Here is a 23,760-nt window from a genome sequence, read left to right as displayed (position 1 = left end):
ATTGGTATAATATTATAACCCTTGATTGTGCTGATGCTTTCTGCCTGACAGTGTCAGTCTTCCCTTTGCCAATGACAGCTTTCTGTCTGTCAGTCAGTTTTTTCACTCTGCCAGTGTGAACTTTCCCTCATGGTGTTGGCTGCCGCCAAACTTACACAACATTGGACCATTAACCGTCTGTGTACCTGCTCCAGCTTGACTTATCCCGGTGTACCAACATTGACAAATGACCCTTCCATTATATCCATTACCAGACACTTTACCTTAGCATACCCCCAAACACTTGACCTTCCCTTATACCAAATGCCGAGTATAAAATACCCCTTATTATAACTTTGCCTGAAACACTGTGCGGACTACTGGCTTTAGGCATAGTATATACTTGCTTTGTCTAGAAATCCAACATTTAACCTGTAACTCATTTTATATGTATATACTTTTCCCTAAATAAAATTGTTATTGTCATCATTATACTCGCCAGCGCATGTTAATTTGATCTTTCTCCTTGTTCCTGTCACCCAGTTACCCAGCCTGGTTCACTTTCATGAATGCGTTATGCATAAGAAAATAATTATAAATGGATGTGCAGACGGCAGCTTCTGTTTATATCCACCCAAACTCATATATATATGTCTAACCAACGCTTGAAACAATCTATAGACTTGTCTGTTATATTACCCGGTAATTTGCTCCACAAACCAACAATACTATTTCCCGACCAGTATTTACCCAGGTCTTTCTTAAATCTGAGCTTATCCAATTTATACTCATTGCATCTGGCTCTAGTTTGTGTCGGGAACCTTCTCGCCTACTTGGACACACACACTTGTTCTTAGTTATCGAGGAACAAGTCACCTTAGGAATATAGCCTAAGTATATTATAATTATTATGTAGTCTCATCTACACGAGACTAGAATTGTTAATGGCATACTGCTTATGGAATATATGTGGGAGAAATGTGTTGATGATATATTATGATGAGTGGTCTTCCCAGCTTGGTGTATTCTTTTGATAATTACTCATATTATGCTTATTGTCTGAGTCTAAAGATTTATGTTGTTTTATGTTAAGATCCAATAACTTGCAGACGAGGAGTCACAATAATGTGGCTGAAATATGTTGACCAGACCACACACTAGAAAGTGAAGGGGACGACGACGTTTCGGTCCGTCCTGGACCATTCTCAAGTCGATTGTGAGAATGGTCCAGGACGGACCGAAACGTCGTCGTCCCTTCACTTTCTAGTGTGTGGTTAGGTCAACATCCAATAACTTGTTTTGGTCCCATCTATTAGTTAACTATTGCAGGAGAGTAGAATAGATCTCTGTCATTGGATACAGTGATAGGTAGTTAGTATCTATCGTAAACGTACTGACGTATATTCCTTTGCACTAGAACCATCACAGAAAAGAGAAATAGTTTTATTCAGTGTTACTGTGAGTAACACTGAATCAAACATTAAGGATTATAACAAAAACATTAAGGAGTACAACACGTGGTTGTACTCCTTAATGCGCTGATGAGGAAGTATGCGAGATTGCCTCAAAGTTTCAGTAATCAAAATCCTCCATAAGACTGTAAACAGTTACCAAAATGTTTTATTATGGTGTAGAGACAGTCATGTTGGTTGGTACATGTGCCCAATACCAGGTCTCAGCACAGTCACCTCACAAGATCGTAATATATCTATGATGAAATATTGAGACAGTGCAATAGAACTGAACCTGCGTCTCTGGATTCTCCAGACACACACATAAACACGATGAGAGGCCGTATGGCGGGATCGAACCTCCGCGTTCCTGGACTCATGTTACCGTGTTGAGGAGACTCTGCCGTAGCAAAGCACAACACAAACTTCCACAAAGTTAATATTGAGATAAGTCACTCTAAAAATACAGTATGTTGGCCGTCTCTGGTTTTGAAGATTGGTTAATACCTTGACATTATTTTCAAGTGTTTAATAATGTTGACACTCATGCAAAATTCCTAGTGCCGAATATCATCTAACACCCCCCCCCCACCCCACCCCACCGGGTAATACTATAATCTAGAAAATACCATGAAATGAGATAAATAATTATCAGTACCATGATAATTATTATTTGTGACTAAATTAATAGTAATAAAAATGGTAATAATAATAATATCTATAATATTTCAACCTATGCAGTCGGTTAAACATGGCTAAATTTATAATGTCTTTTTTGTTAATTTATCTGAAAATTCTCATCAAATTGATTGACAAGGTTCCCCTCCAGTGACCATTTGACAGAGTTTTTCATTAAAAATGAAACATGAGTATCATTAAATCTGCTATAATACAAATTACAGAATCACTAAATATGAATATCAATAACGGATTGTACATTTCATTTGTATTTATATATAAAAAAACATTTCAATAAGAAAAGTAATAACAACTGTTCTCATTAGAGATGAGACGGCCATTATCTGTGACATAATCAGCTTATCTCCTAAACATATTGTTTTGTTTCAGTGTAATTTTCCTACCTGTAACTTGTGACACACATTTACCATTCAGAATATATTTATTGTGCAGGGGCGGCTATTATTATTACTGTAGAGGAAAGGCACACCAGAGTGTGTAGGCATTTCCTCTTTCACTGTCGTGGTTAAATGGTACCAAATTAGTTATCACGTGCTTTTGTTTTGTTCGTGATGTAACCACACACACACACACACACACACACACACACACACACACACACACACACACACACACACGCACACACCCACGTACGCACGCACACACACACAATAAGTGTAATACATTAGGCAATTAGTTTTCGTTCTTTTAGTCAACCTTGAACAAATGTAACATTTGGAGAAATCTTATTCCAATTAAACCAAGATGCAAGAGTACTAGTTGGAGGGATAGAAGTCATAAACACGTAAACAACTTAACTTGAACTGTAACCAAACCACCCAGCTCCAGACCTCCCAAACAAGTAAATAATCAACACGGAATATGCAGTTATATTCAATGAAACATGTCTAAATGAAAACCTGCTGCTAATATATATATATATATATATATATATATATATATATATATATATATATATATATATATATATATATATATATATATATATATAATCTCAATAGTTGTGCAAGTAGCATCTTTTTTAGTCCTCGTTCCCTTGTCCTTAACTCGTGACGAAAGTTTTTTCCTTATTAACTGTTTCACTGGGTTAAACATGGCTAAATTTGTAATGAAAATCATTACACTGATTTTCGTGTTGGATTTACGACTATGTCTCACTGAGTCTACTTACACAGAGCAGCACATGCACCCTAGGCATGACATAGTGGGGATATGATAGAAAAGGTGAACAAACTATAAGAGAAAACTCGAATTCACACGAAATATAGCTCAAGATAATGTTTACAAATTAGATAAATTTAGATTCAGAAAAAAGGTGGGTAAATACTGGCTTCGAGACTGGATTGTTGGTTTATGGAGCTCTAGACAAATATTTGGGTGGGTGTTGTTGGATGTAAGTTGAATCTGCTTTGTATTTGAGGCCAATAGTCAGGCGCTCCTGTAATTCTCTCTCCCCCTCTCTCTCCTGTAGGTCTCTGTCTGTGACTCTGTCTGTCTGTCTGTCTCTCTCTCTCTCTCTCTCTCTCTCTCTCTCTCTCTCTCTCTCTCTCTCTCTCTCTCTCTCTCGTTCTCTGTCTCTCTCTCTCTCTCTCCCTCTCATACATGAATTATACTAGAGCGAATCTTCTCTATATTTCTTATGTTCTTCACTTGAGAAGGAAATTGCAGCCTGTGGTCATCTAACTCTGCAACACCATTGACATAATCAAGTAAAACCATCAATGATTTCAAGTTGTTAACCTTATCAATTATAGCAATATCCCTTACTTTTCTTACATGCCACCTTCACCGTCCCGACCTCACCCACTTTCCATCTATATTATCACTCGCCTCGTTTATCTCTGTTATACATACAACAAACTTACGCGTAAAACGTTCTCAACCAACAAAGTCAACTTTCAACTCGGTGTCTCTCTCAACAACCAGATACATTCTTCGATACATTCTTTACCTGTTCGCAAACTGTTCTTACACAAATGTCCTCCACTACACGGGCTCAAATCGCTCCAACATTGCAGTATCTTCATAAAGAATTTTTGTAAAAATGCAGTTATTGTACTTCCTTCATGGAACCATCGCAAGGAAATTAGACTACGAGGAATAACGCTGGAACACCACCACGCCGACCCCGCTGCTCAGGTTGGTGAGAGAGACGTCACTGGTGAAGCACTCATCACACCTCTACCTCCCACACTATCAAACACGTCACCTTCACTATCAAACACGTCACCTTCACTATCAAACACGTCACCTTCACTATCAAACACGTCACCTTCACTATCAAACACGTCACCTTCACTATCAAACACGTCACCTTCACTATCAAACACGTCACCTTCACTATCAAACACGTCACCTTCACTATCAAACACGTCACATTCACTATCAAACACGTCACCTTCACTATCAAACACGTCACCTTCACTATCAAACACGTCACCTTCACGTATATGCTGACTGCATTCTTCCACCACGGCTGACAAAGATGGATTTACTATGTACAAGGACTCTAGCACGTGTGTTTCTCTTAATTATTGTCTGTGATTGAAACAAAGTAAAAACATAGTTTGTTCTACCTTCATGTTAAATGAATCTCGGTCAGGGTTGCAGACGATGAGTCACAATAACGTGCCTGAAGATATGATGAACAAACCACACATCAGAAAATGAAGAAACGATGGCGGTTCGGTCCGGACTTGATACTGGTCCAGGACGGACCGAAACGTGGTCATTTCTTCACTTTCTGCTGCATGGTTTGTCCATCTCTCCAGGGTTGTTTGTACCCAAGGGGGCCGAGCGGACAGCACACTGGACTTGTGATCCTGTGGTCCTGGGTTCGATCCCAGGCGCCGGCGAGAAACAATGGGCAGAGTTTCTTTCACCCTATGCCCCTGTTACCTAGCTGTAAAATAGGTACCTGGGTGTTAGTCAGCTGTCACGGGCTGCTTTCTGGGGGTCGAGGCCTGGTCGAGGACCGGGCCGCGGGGACACTAAAGCCCCGAAATCATCTCAAGATAACCCTTCAATTCTTATAGAGAAATTCGCTGAGTATATTGCGTCACAGATATAGTGTGATAATCTTAGTAATACTACTTGCTAAACTCTACAATTGGATATTATATCACAAATTAATATATGAAGCTACAGATGGTAGAGGTGGTCAATATAGCGCGGTGTGTGGGAAGGTCCGGTTATTTGGTCGGGGGAGGCAGGCAGCTGGCGGTGTTCCTCCGGCCTGCTCCGCTCTTCACATATTACAAGAACAGTAATGGTAACACTTAGACTCGAACACTACCAAGACTCGACGTGTCATCAGTTGGTTATCTGCCACTCATATAACATATTTACAAAGGCATAAATATGCGTTGTTGGCAACGCTTCCAGTTTGAGCTGTATACTGCTAAAGCTGGAGTAATACAATGTCAGATTTGTAACACTTGTTCTTAAGAACATAGATCAGGCTGTGTATCTTACAGCTCAAGCCTTAACAGCCTCACGGCGCCACAACCTAGAATATTCTCCCAGTCATAAACTGGGCCAGTTGTTCATGCGCCGAATGGCAAGTTCTCAGTTTCACTAATGAGCAAGGGTTGAGAGACCCCGCTTGTAAGAATACTAACTATCCAGCAGTGTTTAACACACGATTACACCAAAACAACGGTCCAGTAAACGAGGTTGAAGACGACAAGGAGCCCCAAGACGAGGACCCGGGCTCCCAGGATGATCTTCTCAAATAACGGCCTCTGCTCCGTTTCAGGAGAGGTGCCAGTCACGTGTTTCAGGCACATATCCACAAGCCTCAATAACCTGTTGCTAGTCTCCTCTACATCTGGGGGTCCACCAGGCTCGCCCACAGTCACTTTCTCTTCCTCCGACGGGTGGACGGTGTTGGAGGCCGTGGACTTCTCGGAAGGTGCCCGCGAGAGAGTGATCTTCTTGGTACCTGCCGGAGGGTTGGCGCTGGTGGGCTCCCACTCCCTCACTCGGTCGATCACGGTGTGGAGGACGATGATGATGAAGATGAAAAATATACTTGACAAAAGCCATACGTCCACCATCTTGAAGTAAGAGGTCTTAGGCAGAGAAGCGGAGGCCTGCAATGACAAGTATATGATTATCGTATGTAATATGGTAGGAGGAACCAGCAGTGTTATGTTCATTTAACCTTCCTGTTTCAGGCACAACACTTTCATTGCTCACGTGTTATTCAAGCACTGGTACAATTACTTCATACAGCAAACATATGTATTATAATACCCAGCATGCTGTTATTATATTTCATCTTTCAGTTTCATAACTACCGTAGACACATGTCTAGGCGTGTCACCGACCTATAAATATAGATAATATAGTATCTAACTTTCCCCACTTGACAGGCAGTGAGCGCCTGTCTCGCTCTTGACCGTGCCTCCCTGCGCGCGCCTCACCTGTGTGTAGAGGGTGGCCATGACGAGGAGGGAGGTGAGGGAAGCGAGCACCCGCACCTGGAAGTTGGTGGGCGTGAAGTAGAGAGTGAGGTAACTGATGACCAGCAGGAGCAGTGACGGGATGTACACGTTCATGATGATGAACCCCGACCGTCGCAGCAGCTGCACTGTACACAGGAGCAGAGTAAAGGTACAGTCAGTACAAACTACGTTATCCGGCGTGTGGCCGTCAACACGTTCCTTTTTTGTTGAACGTTTTAGACCAACGAGTTTGGTGAGGGGCGGGGAGGGACTGAATGCGGGAAATGTACATTTTAGGTGCGCGTAAGATGACTGAGGAAGGTAGAGTTCACATACCTGTGCGAGAGCATGTACGCACACACAGTGTTCATTCATGAACAAATTGGCCTGGAAACAATGTACCCGAGAGGGAAAGAAGAGACATAGCGTAAAAAGCAGATAGAAGTAGCAGGAAGGAACTTCTGAACGAAACATCATGCAAAGAAATACATAGAACAGGAGCAGACCAACCAGCAGAAAGACGCAGACAAACCTAGCCTTCAGACAATGATGGACACTGAGAGCATTAACACGAGGGCAGCAAGTGGCAGTGCATATCTTTCATGGATATATTGGCTTACACAGTTTAATCCTAGGGCCTTGCATACATTCACTTCGAGTAGATGTTTTTCTACAGGAAGGAAGCACCGGGAGACAGCGGGCTCTTTGAGCCACTAATCAGAGGGATACAGCCTTGGGACAGGGACCTTAATATAAGCCAAACGTGTATGAATACACTATGGCTTCCTGTTCCCCCAAACACAAAGAATTATTATTATTGCATCCTGCAACACATTCTCAGGCAATGCTCGTCCATGCAGCGGGCAACCTTCCCAAAGACACACAGCATACATTTTAACATACTGTGTACTCAAAATCAGAATTTTATCAGATGAAAATTATTGTTATTATTATTATATATTAGCATATTGTGCATATCTAGCCGCAGTTTAGGTTCTGCAGGTAATTATTTATATTTGTAGTACGTGGGTGATGCATTTACAGCGGTGCGATTCGAGCAGAGGTTGTCAATGAAGCACTGTTCGAGAAATGTTCGAACGTCATCAGTTGTATGTCGTGTGTAAACCGTTTTTTTTTATTCATAAACAGAACTCGATATATTGGCTGTCCATAAGTCTGGAACTCTGTCCATAAGTCTGGAACTATGTTCATAAGTCTGGAACTATGTCCATAAGTCTGGAACTATGTCCATACGTCTGGAACTATTCCTCATAAGTTTCGAACCATGGCTGAAACTACGGTTTCAGAAATATGAATCATGGTTCTAAACTTATAATGTACGGGGGTGAAGACTTCAGGGAGGGAAGAATGATGTACGGGGGTGTCCACTAGAAGGAAGACTGATGTACGGGGGTGTCCACTAGAGGGAAGACTGATGTACGGGGGTGTCCACTAGAAGGAAGACTGATGTACGGGGGTGTCCACTAGAAGGAAGACTGATGTACGGGGGTGTCCACTAGAAGGAAGACTGATGTACGGGGGTGTCCACTAGAAGGAAGACTGATGTACGGGGGTGTCCACTAGAAGGAAGACTGATATACGGGGGGGTCCACTAGAAGGAAGACTGATGTACGGGGGTGTCCACTAGAAGGAAGACTGATGTACGGGGGTGTCCACTAGAAGGAAGACTGATGTACGGGGGTGTCCACTAGAAGGAAGACTGATGTACGGGGGTGTCCACTAGAAGGAAGACTGATGTACGGGGGTGTCCACTAGAAGGAAGACTGATGTACGGGGGTGTCCACTAGAAGGAAGACTGATATACGGGGGTGTCCACTAGAAGGAAGACTGATGTACGGGGGTGTCCACTAGAAGGAAGACTGATGTACGGGGGTGTCCACTAGAGGGAAGACTGATGTACGGGGGTGTCCACTAGAAGGAAGACTGATGTACGGGGGTGTCCACTAGAAGGAAGACTGATGTACGGGGGTGTCCACTAGAAGGAAGACTGATATACGGGGGTGTCCACTAGAGGGAAGACTGATGTACGGGGGTGTCCACTAGAAGGAAGACTGATGTACGGGGGTGTCCACTAGAGGGAAGACTGATGTACGGGGGTGTCCACTAGAAGGAAGACTGATGTACGGGGGTGTCCACTAGAAGGAAGACTGATGTACGGGGGTGTCCACTAGAGGGAAGACTGATGTACGGGGGTGTCCACTAGAAGGAAGACTGATGTACGGGGGTGTCCACTAGAAGGAAGACTGATGTACGGGGGTGTCCACTAGAAGGAAGACTGATATACGGGGGTGTCCACTAGAGGGAAGACTGATGTACGGGGGTGTCCACTAGAAGGAAGACTGATGTACGGGGGTGTCCACTAGAGGGAAGACTGATGTACGGGGGTGTCCACTAGAAGGAAGACTGATGTACGGGGGTGTCCACTAGAAGGAAGACTGATGTACGGGGGTGTCCACTAGAGGGAAGACTGATGTACGGGGGTGTCCACTAGAAGGAAGACTGATGTACGGGGGTGTCCACTAGAGGGAAGACTGATGTACGGGGGTGTCCACTAGAAGGAAGACTGATGTACAGGGGGGTCAGAGTGGATTTTGTGGCCTGTGAAAGATTGAAGACTAAAGTTAACCCTCTTCAGTAGCGTGTCTGATGAGTAGAGATGAGTATGTGGGTGGTTGAAGACACTCGTGCAGACCCACAACGAAACAAATGAGTTACTCACATTTGATAATCATGACGGCGAAGTCTCTGTCGTTGTGGAAGTCGATGTCGACGTCCCCCACGAAGTACTCGACCAGCTGAGGGTTACCTTGGTAAATAGCTTTGGTGGTGGCCTTGTCGAAGATCAGGAGACGGGAGGAGGCAGATAGCATGGTCAGCTCCATGTGACAGAACTGTCAGGACGGCACAAGATGTGGTGATTATCACCTTCTGGTAACGAACCTCCGTTGCCAACACACGCCTCCTTCGTTAGCAACGAAAGAGACTCTCCAAACATAATAATTTGACAAACAAGATAACAAGTTTGATAAGATAACAAACTATAGTCTGTCACCATTATTGTCTAACACACTTTCTTTGCAGTAAAGTGCACAAAATATATTACAATATAAATAATCCAATTAAATACCTACATATGAAGAAATATATATAATAACCATTTCTTCCCATAATATATAATAACCAGTGTTTCTTAGTCGGGCATTACTAATTAAACTATTATAGATAAACCAAAATTCATTTTAAACAAATAAACAATATCGTGCATGTTAACTATTCCACAGAATGTTAAATGTCTGCATTTTGTATGCATACTTTCATGCGCAGTTGAGTTTGGTTGTGATGAGGTAATACCACAGGGGTGATATAGGAACCACACAAGGGATTATATAGGAACCACTCTAGGGGTTATATAGGTACCACTCTAGGGGTTATAATGGAACCACTCTAGGGATTATATAGGAACCACTCTAGGGATTATATAGGAACCACTCTAGGGGTTATATAGGAACCACTCTAGGGGTTATATAGGTACCACGCGAGGGATTATATAGGTACCACGCGAGGGAGCTGATATAAGCGACAAGGGAGTGCAGGTAATACCACAGGTTTAGTATTCCGGGTTACCACGGTCCAAGGAGGTCGGGTGGAGGGAGAATACGGGTGTGATGCACAAACAACATTCAAGATCCGTGTAACGTCTTAATTAATAACCTTCCAGGTTAAGTCCGACACCACGCCGAGAGACGTGTCTGGGTGCAGGAGGAGTGAGTAGCCGTATAGTTACTACCAATTCCCCAAAAAAGTATACAGGTATATGCATTCATCTCAAACCTTAAGGGCTGTGTGACTAAACACCCCCCTAGCTGCCCGGCCGAACACGGCCCCGCCTCCCTCAACGCTCATCTTTCCCTGTTTTCACATATCCACACATTAAAACATAGATTGTAACCATGATATATATGTGCTTCAGCCTACAGTTTAGACCTATTGTCTTATGTATGACCCTCTGTCCTGCGTGACAGTGAATACTAGCATTAACCTCAATTTAATAAGACTATCGAAATCCTCAGATTAGGCAAAATTGTAATTAATTTTGTCAATAAAGATGTTAATAATAATAATAATAATCTTTCCCTGTCCGCCCATAGATGGCGCCCCGGCCGTCCATTGTCCCTTGCCGGCCGCAGAGGGACAGAAGGACAATTGTCCCTCTCCTGCTCATCTTGCCCTGCCCCGGCCGCTCACTTTCCCCTATTCATGGCCGGGACTTAATTTTAAGCTGACTAGAGGTTAAATGAGGTGACCCGCGGAGCGTGGTGGTGGTTATCTTGAGGTTATCTTGAGATGATTTCGGGGCTTTAGTGTCCCCGCGGCCCGGTCCTCGACCAGGCCTCCACCCCCCAGGGAGCAGCCCGTGACAGCTGACTAACAACCAGGTACCTATTTTACTGCTAGGTAACAGGGGCATAGGGTGAAAGAAACTCTGCCCATTGTTTCTCGCCGGCGCCTGGGATCGAACCCAGGACCACAGGATCACAAGTCCAGCGTGCTGTCCGCTCGGCCGACCGGCTCCCTACCTTAGACGAGTTGAGCTAATTCTAACATGATGCTAATACAGAAATGCGAAGGCAGTCCAGTAGTAGTTTTTCGTGATAATTTATATAATCAAACTTCAAATTATATCATCTACACGCGCGCGCACACACACACACACACACACACACACACACACACACACACACACACACACACACACACACACACACACACACACACACACACACATTGATGGCCTCGTGGCTGAGTAGACAGCGCTTGGGGGTTGTAGTTCTAATGGCTCGGGTTAGATTCTTGGCGGAGGCGGAAACAAATTGGCAGAGTTTCTTTCACAGTGATGCACATGTTCACCTGTCAGAAAATAGGTACCTGGGAGTTAGACAGCTGCTACGGGCTGCTTCCTATTGATGTGTGTGTGTGTGTTAGAGAGAAATATATGCAATAGATATAATAGAGGAAAAAATAGATTGGTTAGGAAGGTAGGGTCCAAGGGCTAATAGTTCGAATATGCAGACACAAATAGTAAATACACACACACATTCTCTCTCTCTCTCTCTCTCTCTCTCTCTCTCTCTCTCTCTCTCTCTCTCTCTCTCTCTCTCTCTCTCTCTCTCTCTCTCTCTCTCTCTCTGCGATTCTACTGGTCCCCAGTTTCGCACGATAGCATCTCTAACACCGGATTTAATCTTGTTATATATTTGAACCCATGTATAGAGCTGCCTCCATAACTGTCTATCTCCCTACATTCATTAACCTGAGAGTGAAGAAATGTACTTTCATGTCTAGTTCACGAGGATGTTAACTAGTAGGCTGGTCGTGCTCCAGGGAAAGCTAGAGGGGTGAGGTTTAAGATGAGCTAGGAAAGGAAAGCTCTTAGCTTATTAACAGGAGTCAGAAGTGGTCTCCTGTACTCACCTGTGTAAAAGCGAGAGAGAGAGAGAGAGAGAGAGAGAGAGAGAGAGAGAGAGAGAGAGAGAGAGAGAGAGAGAGAGAGAGACTGACACATGGGAGAGGGAGGAAAAGAGAAGGGGTAGGGAGATGCAGAAAGAGCCCAAGTGATGCGGGGAACTGATGCGTTGCCAATAAATCCAGGTTCATAAATCTTACTGAAGATGTAAAACTTCGGTCTGAAACTGGACCACTGTTTCTTATTTTCATTTCCTCATGTTTGTGTGAACTGAGACAGACAGCTAGGCGAGTCATTCTCAACAAGAACTAATATTTTTGTTATTAACGCTAGTGTAAAAATGACAAGATAAGAATTAGCGAAAAAGTCAGGTTTCAAGAGGAAGAAGGAAACATTCTGAACATTTTACCAGCAGATACGAGGCGCTCGATGAGGTAGTGTGATGAGCCAGGCTCAGTGTGGAGGACCATCAGTGTAGAGGGCCAGCCTCAGTGTGGAGGACCATCAGTGTAGAGGACCAGGCTCAGTGTGGAGGACCATCAGTGTAGAGGGCCAGCCTCAGTGTGGAGGACCATCAGTGTAGAGGACCAGGCTCAGTGTGGAGGACCATCAGTGTAGAGGACCAGGCTCAGTGTGGAGGACCATCAGTGTAGAGGACCAGGCTCAGTGTGGAGGACCATCAGTGTAGAGGACCATCACAGTGTAGAGGACCATCACAGTGTAGAGGACCATCACAGTGTAGGTAACCATCAGTGTAGAGGACCAGGCTCAGTGTGGAGGACCATCAGTGTAGAGGACCAGCCTCAGTGTGGAGGACCATCAGTGTAGAGGACCAGCCTCAGTGTGGAGGACCATCAGTGTAGAGGACCAGGCTCAGTGTGGAGGACCATCAGTGTAGAGGACCAGCCTCAGTGTGGAGGACCATCAGTGTAGAGGACCAGGCTCAGTGTAGAGGACCATCACAGTGTAGGGAACCATCAGTGTAGAGGACCATCACAGTGCAGGGAACCATCAGTGTAGAGGACCATCACAGTGTGGGGAACCATCACAGTGTAGAGGACCATCACAGTGTAGGGAACCATCAGTGTAGAGGACCATCACAGTGTGGGGGACCATCAGTGTAGAGGACCATCACAGTGTGGGGAACCATCAGTGTAGAGGACCATCACAGTGTGGGGAACCATCAGTGTAGAGGACCATCACAGTGTAGGGAACCATCAGTGTAGAGGACCATCACAGTGTGGGGGACCATCAGTGTAGAGGACCATCACAGTGCAGGGAACCATCAGTGTAGAGGACCATCACAGTGCAGGGAACCATTAGTGTAGAGGACCATCACAGTGTGGGGGACCATCAGTGTAGAGGACCATCACAGTGTGGGGAACCATCAGTGTAGAGGACCATCACAGTGTGGGGGACCATCAGTGTAGAGGACCATCACAGTGTAGGGAACCATCAGTGTAGAGGACCATCACAGTGTGGGGAACCATCAGTGTAGAGGACCATCACAGTGTAGGGAACCATCAGTGTAGAGGACCATCACAGTGTGGGGGACCATCAGTGTAGAGGACCATCACAGTGTAGGGAACCATCAGTGTAGAGGACCATCACAGTGTGGGGGACCATCAGTGTAGAGGACCATCACAGTGTGGGGGACCATCAGTGTAGAGGACCATCACAGTGTAGGGAACCATCAGTGTAGAGGACCATCACAGTGTAGGGAACCATCAGTGTAGAGGACCATCACAGTGTGGGGGACCATCAGTGTAGAGGACCATCACAGTGTGGGGAACCATCAGTGTAGAGGACCATCACAGTGTAGGGAACCATCAGTGTAGAGGACCATCACAGTGTGGGGAACCATCAGTGTAGAGGACCATCACAGTGTAGGGAACCATCAGTGTAGAGGACCATCACAGTGTGGGGAACCATCAGTGTAGAGGACCATCACAGTGTAGGGAACCATCAGTGTAGAGGACCATCACAGTGTGGGGAACCATCAGTGTAGAGGACCATCACAGTGTAGGGAACCATCAGTGTAGAGGACCATCACAGTGTGGGGAACCATCAGTGTAGAGGACCATCACAGTGTGGGGGACCATCAGTGTAGAGGACCATCACAGTGCAGGGAACCATCAGTGTAGAGGACCATCACAGTGCAGGGAACCATCAGTGTAGAGGACCATCACAGTGTAGAGGACCATCACAGTGTGGGGAACCATCAGTGTAGAGGACCATCACAGTGTAAGGAGCTACATATATTGCATACATATTAATCACACATCATCCCAGAGAACAAACAATGAAATTACCGCGATAACCAAACCACTGTCTAGAAAACAAAACAACCAGGCTACCTCCGTGTCTAGTTTACAAACGACAGTGTTATTTTCCACGCCGAATGCCAGCAAGAAAACACCAGGACTTGCTTAGAAGGAGAAGAAGAACCCTCAAGCAATTGAGAACTGTTTTCCGTCGCCGGTGTTACTGGTTCTGACATTTTCTTGCCGCTCTGTTTCCCGCGCAAATGTTCGCCCTGGAGCCGCTCTCAGGACGTGTCTCGATGTTTACTTCTTATCTGTGTTATTTTGTCGACGTGCACTTCCTTCGTGTTCTTGTCTCTCCTATGTTAAAATGAATATTTATGTGTGTTCTGACACACACACACACACACACACACACACACGATCGGGGAGCCGGCCGGCCGAGCGGACAACACACTGGGCACGTGAAAATAGTCTAATTAACAGGAGCTTCTTTTCGACGGCTCATAAAACGGAGGAAAGGGTCCTGAAAGATATTGTTGATAGGAACGTCATCCCTACAGACAAAAATCAGAAAATTAACAATTGATAATTTATTATAAAACCAAAAAAACGGCCAATCTACTCGTGAAAAACTCGCCAGACACCAAGCAGAACGCTTTGAAGGAGACCAACGTCGTCTATGCCTTTAAATGCCCACTTGGGGACTGTAAGCCCCAAAGACCTCAGTATATAGGCAAGACAACAACGTCTCTTTCTAGGCGACTAATAATGCATAGGCAACAGGGGGCCATCAAGGAACACATAATCTCTTCTCACAACCAGACCATCACCAGAGAAATCTTAACAAACAACACAGAAATCATCGATAGGTACGGCGATAGCAGGCGGCTTGACATCAGCGAGCCACTACACATCAAAAAGTGAACACCAGCAATCAACAGCCAATTAATGCACAACTATATTCTACCTACTTCTAGACCCCGAATCAATATGGAAGCAGCAAGAGGAAGTATGGGCCAATAGACCTTCTGCAGTTACTTCCATTCATATGTTCACTTATCCAATTTATACCCATTGTTTCGTGTTCTGTCTTGTGTTTGTCACCTCACCCAAAACTTTTGTACCATATCACCTCATCCAATAGAGTATAAGTACGAAGAATTTGTGTGTAAATTAAGTCTTTGAAAATGTAATACGAATTACGAAACGCGTTCAGGCGTCAGACAATTAAAAAATGAATTTCGGAGAATTTTTATTTTTATTACCACTGACAGTGAAGAAAAACATAAGAAATATTGAGAAGATTCGTGTTAGAATTATTAATCTTACCCTTTCGGTCATATTCAACAACATATATATATATATATATATATATATATATATATATATATATATATATATATATATATATATATATATATATATATATATATACATATATATATATATATATATACATATATATATATATATATATATATATATATATATATATATATATATATATATATATATATATATATATATGTCGTACCTAGTAGCCAGAACGCACTTATAGGCCTACTATGCAAGGCCCGATTTGCCTATTAAGCCAAGTTTTCATGAATTATTTATTTTTTAACTACCTAACCTAACCTAACCTAACTTTTTCGGGTACCTAACCTAACCTAACCTATAAAGATAGGTTAGGTTAGGTTAGGTAGGGTTGGTTAGGTTCGGTCATATATCTACGTTAATTTTAACTCCAATGAAAAAAAATGACCTCATACTTAATGAAATGGGTAACTTTATCATTTCATAAGAAAAAAATTAGAGAAAATATATTAATTCAGGAAAACTTGGCTTATTAGGCAAATCGGGCCTTGCATAGTAGGCCTAGAAGTGCGTTCTGGCTACTAGGTACGACATATATATATATATATATATAGGTAGAATGGGTATTTTCCATTCTACACAGATATCATCTACGATCTGGAGGGTGAAGAAACATAGGATCACTTAATCTTTCCATTTTTATTGTTGGACGTTTCGTCAGCAATACCTGGAGAGGGTTGTGGGAGTTCTTCTACTCTCCGATCCCTGGCCTCAGGCAGGCTCCACTTGTGATAACTTGGTCCCTCCTTAGTAGTAAAATCATAGCTAGCGTTTGCAGGCGATGAGTCACAATAACGTGGCTGAAGTATGTTGACCAGACCACACACTAGAAGTTGAAGGGACGACGACGTTTCGGTCCGTCCTGGACCATTCTCAAGTCGATTGACAATGACGTCGAAACGTCGTCGTCCCTTCAATTTCTAGTGTGTGGTCTGGTCATCATAGCTAGCGTGTCTACTATGATGTCTCCCGATAATAATAATGCTCTGATTATTATTACTCAGCGAACGAGAGTAATGTGACATCTTCAGGAAGTACTCTATGTTGAACTATCATGGGTATACTGAGCTTACAAGATTGACGAAGATTAGGCCTCCAAAGAGGTGGCACGGGCATGAATAGCCCATAATAGCTTACAAGGTTATTGTTGTTGTTTTAGATTTAGGTACTCATAACGAAATGTCCATGTAGCACGGGGTATAGTGAGGCCGTAATTTTGTTCGGTCATTCGCGATAACCTTGTTACTGTGATATTTGGGTCAAAATTGTAAATGGAGGTGGGGTTTCCTCCTTTTCCCCGTTTCTTTTTCGCTTCTGGTTTTAGTCTTGTTTTAAAAACATTATCTTGGTGGCGGATGTAGATGCTCAGTGTTCGCTAGTGTGTCTCATTCTTCAACTGCTTTTCTAATTATTGTAGTCGCTGTGGAATTTGCATCTAATGCAGCTGCCGTCATTGGATTAATGTTAAGTTTGATGTGCAGAGCTTCAGTTGCTTCACATTCCAGTAAGTAGTGCAATAGTGGCGCCTCTGCTTCTGTTCCACAGATATGACACTCTTTAACTATTGGGTTTATTACTTCCCAGCAGCACTTGTAACCAAGTCTGAGTATGGTTACTGCAATGTCTCTTGATATCTTTTTGCTAGGCTTGATAGTACCCAGTGGCTTGTTCGTACCACAGTCTTAAAAGATGTTGTTGTTTAAGATTCGCAACTTGGAACAGAAAGTTCCAAGCAGCACGGGCAATGTCAGCCCGTAGTGGACCTACCTGGCACAAGAGAGGGGTGATGAGTCTCTTACAAGGAGAAATCTAGACATTGAACAAATCCACAAGGGCCGTGACGAGGATTTGAACCTACGTCCGAGATCATCCCAGACATTTGTAAGTGTGGGTACACCTCACTCTACGTTTCACCTAATCTCCTTAATCGTAGGGAGCGGCGAAGGATAGGGTGAGGTGACTGTTGCCTAACTTCGGCTTCTAGCTGTCCGCCAGCTCTTCCATGCATCAATCTCCCTCTGGATAAATGGAGGGCCATCAAACAGCTGTATGCCCGAAGTCGAATTCATCTGGATGTTGATTACTGATGTCAGCTCCCGAATGAACACAGCCTCAAGCATACGAAGCCTCTTACTATCTTCGGTGCGTGTGATTACTGTCGTATCTTTCACTATGTCTTGGTGAGTCAGTGTTGAGAATGATGTTGCTTAATACCTCCGTCTTGCAAAAGAAGTGTAAGACGTCTACCTTAGTGTATTCGTGTTATGTCCAATGTAGCATATATTTCGGAGCTACATTTGTATTGATACACTACATTAGTACATCTCAGGTTGTCAGAAGAGGCAGAGATCTTATTTCTCATAATGAGGGAAGATGTACGTGGGTTGTTTATAATAAATGACTGGACGAATCCTTGCATTTTCATTGCAATGTATAGAATTCCTGTTAATTATGTCTCGTATCATCTTCTCATCCTTCTTGTATTCCTGAGTAAATGTATTTTTATAATACACTATAATATATTCCCTTCGGGGCCGATTTTCTACCCTTGCCTAGGTGGAAAATTTCATTTGCGTAGAATGAATATTCAAAAGAAAATTAATGATAGTCACAATGCTGTTGTATTTAATGACATGTGTATTAGAGAAAACCTGCTCTCTCTCTCTCTCTCTCTCTCTCTCTCTCTCTCTCTCTCTCTCTCTCTCTCTCTCTCTCTCTCTCTCTCTCTCTCTCTCTCTCTCTCTCTCTCTCTCTCTCTCTCTCTCTCTCTCTCTCTCTCTATATATATATAGTGCTTTTATAAAGAGCACTAATATGGCTGGAGCTCGCGACCTTGCGATCGCCAGTTCGTCAACTATCCACTTTGCTGGATGGGTGCCGCCTGACGGAGCTTTTCCAACCTGTCCACAACTTCCCTGCTTTCCCGTTCTTATTATTGTGTAATAATATGTCTTAATACGTCTGTATTTGTCGTTGGGAGTCTTGCGCCTTCCCACACGCTCTTGTCTCAGGAGAAACAAGCAAGAGACGACTGTTCCCGTTATGTGGCTTAAACAGATACTTAAAGTGCTCCTTCAGAAGTCTTAAATGCTTTACAGGAATAGCAGAGATGCTCAGGCACATTTACCACTCATTTAAACATCTTATTTGCTACTTTTTAAAAATTAATAGTTGGAAAATCAGGTACGAAAATCAGTAAGAGGAAGTGGAAATGAAGCGAGCTTGGAAACTCACTGGCGGAGAGGCTGGAATGATACAGTCAGTTGACATTTGAGGAGCAAGTAGGAGACACGATATCAGGAGCTCCTCCTGCTCCACTAAATTGGCGACTGCAGGCGATGGCAAGCTTGCGAAAGGTTGCGGGAACTGCGGGAGGTTGAGGGAAACTGTTGTAAACAACTGGTAATTGTTAATGATCGTGGAAAGCTGTTAGGGGTTTACGGAAGGCTTCGGGGGGGATTGCGGGAGATTGCTTGGGACTGCGGCAGTCGCGAAGGCTGTAGTTTGGTGCCGCAAGAAGAGAAGTGTGCCTTCTTTGCGGCTATGGAAATCTGTGGACCGCGGCAGAGGAAGGAAGGGGTGCGACGTGTAAGAGACTGCGGTAGGACACGAGGAAGCCACGGGGGCGGCGGCAGATAGCTAGGGTGAAAGCTAGGGTGCGGCTGATGGGAAAATCAAGGGTGCGGCAGAACAGACACTGCTGCGGCAGGTAGAGGGCGGGATGGGCGGGGTCGCAGGTGCGCGGGCGAGAGGCAGGAGAGGCTGGCCGACCCCGCCCACTGGCGATCAATACACAGCATCGTTCATAGCACAGTCAGGCAAAGCTTCAATCTTATATCTGCCTAACATCAAGAAAACAAAAAACTCCCAACATAATATTAATATAACATTGAGGGGTGTCCAGATTTTTCTGCGAGGCCACGGTCATCCGGAAGTACTTGTGGAAGGTGTGTTGCTAAGGCCACGAGGACTGTCCCGGGATGCTGCTTCTGTAACACTGAAGCTTTCTGTACCCTGTAGTTCAGTAAAACACACACACACACACACATGACCAAAGAGGCGGCACACGCACTAGGGGACACAGGTGGAAACTGAGTGCCCAAATAAGCCACAGAGATATTAGAAAGAAATTTTTTAGTGTTAGAGTGGTTGACAAATGGAATGCATTAGGAATTGATGTGGTGGTGACTGACTCCCTACACAGTTTCAAGAGTAGATATGATAGAGCCCAATAGGCTGAGGAACCTGTACACCTGTTGATTGACAGTTAAGAAGACCAAAGAGCCAGAGCTCAACCCCCGCAAGCACAATTAGGTGAGTACACATACACACGCAAACACACACGTACGTGGATATCAATTCTGCTAAACTAGAGTAAAGGGAAACTTTAGCGTCGATGATCTGTATTATTTAGGTCGTGCGTTCCTTTTAGCGAAGCAGCTGAAGAAATATACGAGAGTGACTATCATGAGAGCTGCTCTTTACAGCGCTGTGATGCTGTAAGGTGGTGTTTACTGGCAAGTGGCGGCAGCTATCTCAACGGTGTGATGATGCTAGTCTCTATACTTTAGTAAGTGTGTGTATTTTGGACTTGTATGGAGCGTGTGTGTGCGTGTGCGTGCGCGCGCGCTCTGTGTGTGTGTGTGTGTGTGTGTGTACTCACCTAGTTGTACTCACCTAGTTGTGTCTGCAGGATCGAGCATTGACTCTTGGATCCCGCCTTTCGAGCATCGGTTGTTTACAGCAATGACTCCTGTCCTATTTCCCTATCATACCTGGTTTTAAAATTATGAATAGTATTTGCTTCCACAACCTGTTCCTGAAGTGCATTCCATTTCCCCACTACTCTCACGCTAAAAGAAAACTTCCTAACTTCCTTGTGTGTGTGTGTGTGTGTGTGTGTGTGTGTGTGTGTGTGTGTGTGTGTGTGTGTGTGTGTGTGTGTGTGTGTGTGTGTGTGTGTGTGTGTGTGTGTACTTTAGGCTCCACCACGTGTGTGCTGTTATACTGTTACACTACAGACTCATATTATATGGCACTAATAAACAAATATTTAAAGTAGAATTGAACACTAACTCCCCCGAAGCCAGCGAGGGGCGGGGGAGACGACCCCTGGTTGACGCGCACACAATCTCCTCTCCTGTAGGCCAGGAGACCAAGACCGCCTGTCCACCAGTACATGACGTGTCCGTGTTCCTCAGTAACAATCGTCCTCGACGATTGTGCCTCCCTTGGCGAGGTCCTCATGACCTTCATCATGAAGGAACACCTGCCTTAGTTGTCCAGGTGTATTAATATCGTCTTTTGTACGGTCACTGATGGTCGAGTGGTTAAGGTCTCCTGTACACCAGTTGCATAGTGCTCCTGGCAGTATGGGTTCGAGTCACTTCTGGGTTGTGGAGTTTTCAGTTATATATATATATATATATATATATATATATATATATATATATATATATATATATATATATATATATATATATATATATATATATATATATATATATATGAAAATGACTGAATTTCGGACCATCCAACACAGACTAAAAATTTTCATATTAATTTGCATGAGAAGTTTTTTTTCGGTGACGAGGAGAAATGCCACAGGTGATGGAGGGAGAAATATGCATGCATAGAGTTGGCCTACTACACCTACCAGGCATTTATAGCCTCAGTAGTCCTACTACACCTACCAAGCCACAGTCATGATAGAATCAGGACACATGATAACCACCAACAAAATTCTCAGGGAAATTGACAGAGGTGGACAAAGACCAACTATTTAGTACGGGTGGAACACGAACAAGGGGACACAGGTGGAAACTTAGTACCCAGATGAGCCACAGAGACGTTAGAAAGAATTTTTTCAGTGTCAGAGTAGTTAATAAATGGTAAGCATTAAGCAGTGATGTGGTGAAGGCTGACTCCATACACAGTTTCAAATGAAGATTTGATACAGCCCAATAGGCTCCAGAACTAGTTGATTGACAATTGAGAGGCGGGACCAAAGAGCCAAAGATCAACCCCCGGAAGCACAACTAGGTGAGTACTACTAAGTACAGTCTTACAGTAGGAATACCACACCTACCAGGCCACAGTCGTATAGTAGGCGTACCACACATACCAGACCACAGAATTGGGGGGTGGGGGTGGGGGGGGGGGGGAGGCCGTGGCTGAATTGACAGCGCTTGGGAATCGCAATACCAGGGTCTGGGATCGATCCCGGCCGCCGGCGGAAACAGATAGGTAGAATTGATTGATTGACAGTTGAGAGACGGGACCAAAGAGCCAGAGCTCAACCCCCACAAGCACAACTAGGTGAGTAGAACTAGGTGAGTACAACCTCACAATAGGCCTACCACATCCACATCGATCAATACAGTAGCCACTCTTTTGTGAGGGGGGGAGGGGGGGGGGGAAGTAAGATTTGATTTCCTCTGTTAGTTTTTTCTCTTTGTTCCATCGGGGTTGCCATGGGTCCAGGCCGCGCCCTTCTTCCTCCACGCTTGTCTTTTTCATAACCCTCTTCCCGCCGGCTACCACACTCTTCCCGCCGGCTACCACACTCTTCCCGCCGGCTACCACACTCTTCCCGCCGGCTACCACACTCTTCCCGCCGGCTACCACACTCTTCCCGCCGGCTACCACACTCTTCCCGCCGGCTACCACACTCTTCCCGCCGGCTACCACGCTCTTCCCGCCGGCTACCACACTCTTCCCGCCGGCTACCACACTCTTCCCGCCGGCTACCACACTCTTCCCGCCGGCTACCACGCTCTTCCCGCCGGCTACCACACTCTTCCCGCCGGCTACCACGCTCTTCCCGCCGGCTACCACGCTCTTCCCGCCGGCTACCACGCTCTTCCCGCCGGCTACCACACTCTTCCCGCTGGCTACCACACTCTTCCCGCTGGCTACCACACTCTTCCCGCCGGCTACCACGCTCTTCCCGCCGGCTACCACACTCTTCCCGCCGGCTACCACACTCTTCCCGCCGGCTACCACGCTCTTCCCGCCGGCTACCACGCTCTTCCCGCCGGCTACCACACTCTTCCCGCCGGCTACCACGCTCTTCCCGCTGGCTACCACACTCTTCCCGCCGGCTACCACGCTCTTCCCGCCGGCTACCACACTCTTCCCGCCGGCTACCACGCTCTTCCCGCCGGCTACCACGCTCTTCCCGCCGGCTACCACGCTCTTCCCGCCGGCTACCACGCTCTTCCCGCCGGCTACCACGCTCTTCCCGCCGGCTACCACGCTCTTCCCGCCGGCTACCACACTTCCCGCTGGCTACCACACTCTTCCCGCCGGCTACCACACTCTTCCCGCCGGCTACCACGCTCTTCCCGCCGGCTACCACACTCTTCCCGCCGGCTACCACACTCTTCCCGCCGGCTACCACGCTCTTCCCGCCGGCTACCACGCTCTTCCCGCCGGCTACCACACTCTTCCCGCCGGCTACCACGCTCTTCCCGCTGGCTACCACACTCTTCCCGCCGGCTACCACGCTCTTCCCGCCGGCTACCACGCTCTTCCCGCCGGCTACCACACTCTTCCCGCCGGCTACCACACTCTTCCCGCCGGCTACCACACTCTTCCCGCCGGCTACCACACTCTTCCCGCCGGCTACCACGCTCTTCCCGCCGGCTACCACGCTCTTCCCGCCGGCTACCACACTCTTCCCACCGGCTACCACACTCTTCCCGCCGGCTACCACGCTCTTCCCGCCGGCTACCACGCTCTTCCCGCCGGCTACCACGCTCTTCCCGCCGGCTACCACGCTCTTCCCGCTGGCTACCAGGCTCTTCCCGCCGGCTACCACACTCTTCCCGCTGGCTACCACACTCTTCCCGCCGGCTACCACACTCTTCCCGCTGGCTACCACACTCTTCCCGCTGGCTACCACACTCTTCCCGCCGGCTACCACGCTCTTCCCGCCGGCTACCACACTCTTCCCGCCGGCTACCACACTCTTCCCGCCGGCTACCACGCTCTTCCCGCCGGCTACCACGCTCTTCCCGCCGGCTACCACGCTCTTCCCGCCGGCTACCACGCTC

General features: G+C 45.7%; 1 protein-coding gene across 4 annotated transcripts in view; it reads right to left on the bottom strand.

The window, feature by feature from the left end:
• Window positions 1-1,571: 1,571 nt before the first annotated feature.
• The window catches only part of LOC123774585 (uncharacterized), a 92,847-nt gene continuing 70,658 nt past the window's right edge, over window positions 1,572-23,760 (bottom strand). For all 4 annotated transcript variants that reach the window (XM_045768972.2, XM_045768974.2, XM_045768971.2 and 1 more), the window contains exons 8-10: window positions 9,318-9,489; window positions 6,557-6,723; window positions 1,572-6,223 (exon numbers count right to left, since the gene is read on the bottom strand). In XM_045768972.2, the coding sequence (XP_045624928.1) occupies window positions 5,774-6,223; window positions 6,557-6,723; window positions 9,318-9,489 (789 nt within the window). In that variant the 3' untranslated portion in view covers window positions 1,572-5,773. The remainder of the gene's footprint in view (window positions 6,224-6,556; window positions 6,724-9,317; window positions 9,490-23,760) is intronic.

Source organism: Procambarus clarkii, chromosome 51 (assembly GCF_040958095.1).
Source record: "Procambarus clarkii isolate CNS0578487 chromosome 51, FALCON_Pclarkii_2.0, whole genome shotgun sequence".
NCBI lineage: Eukaryota > Metazoa > Arthropoda > Malacostraca > Decapoda > Cambaridae > Procambarus > Procambarus clarkii.
This window is presented reverse-complemented; position numbering and strand designations above follow the sequence as displayed.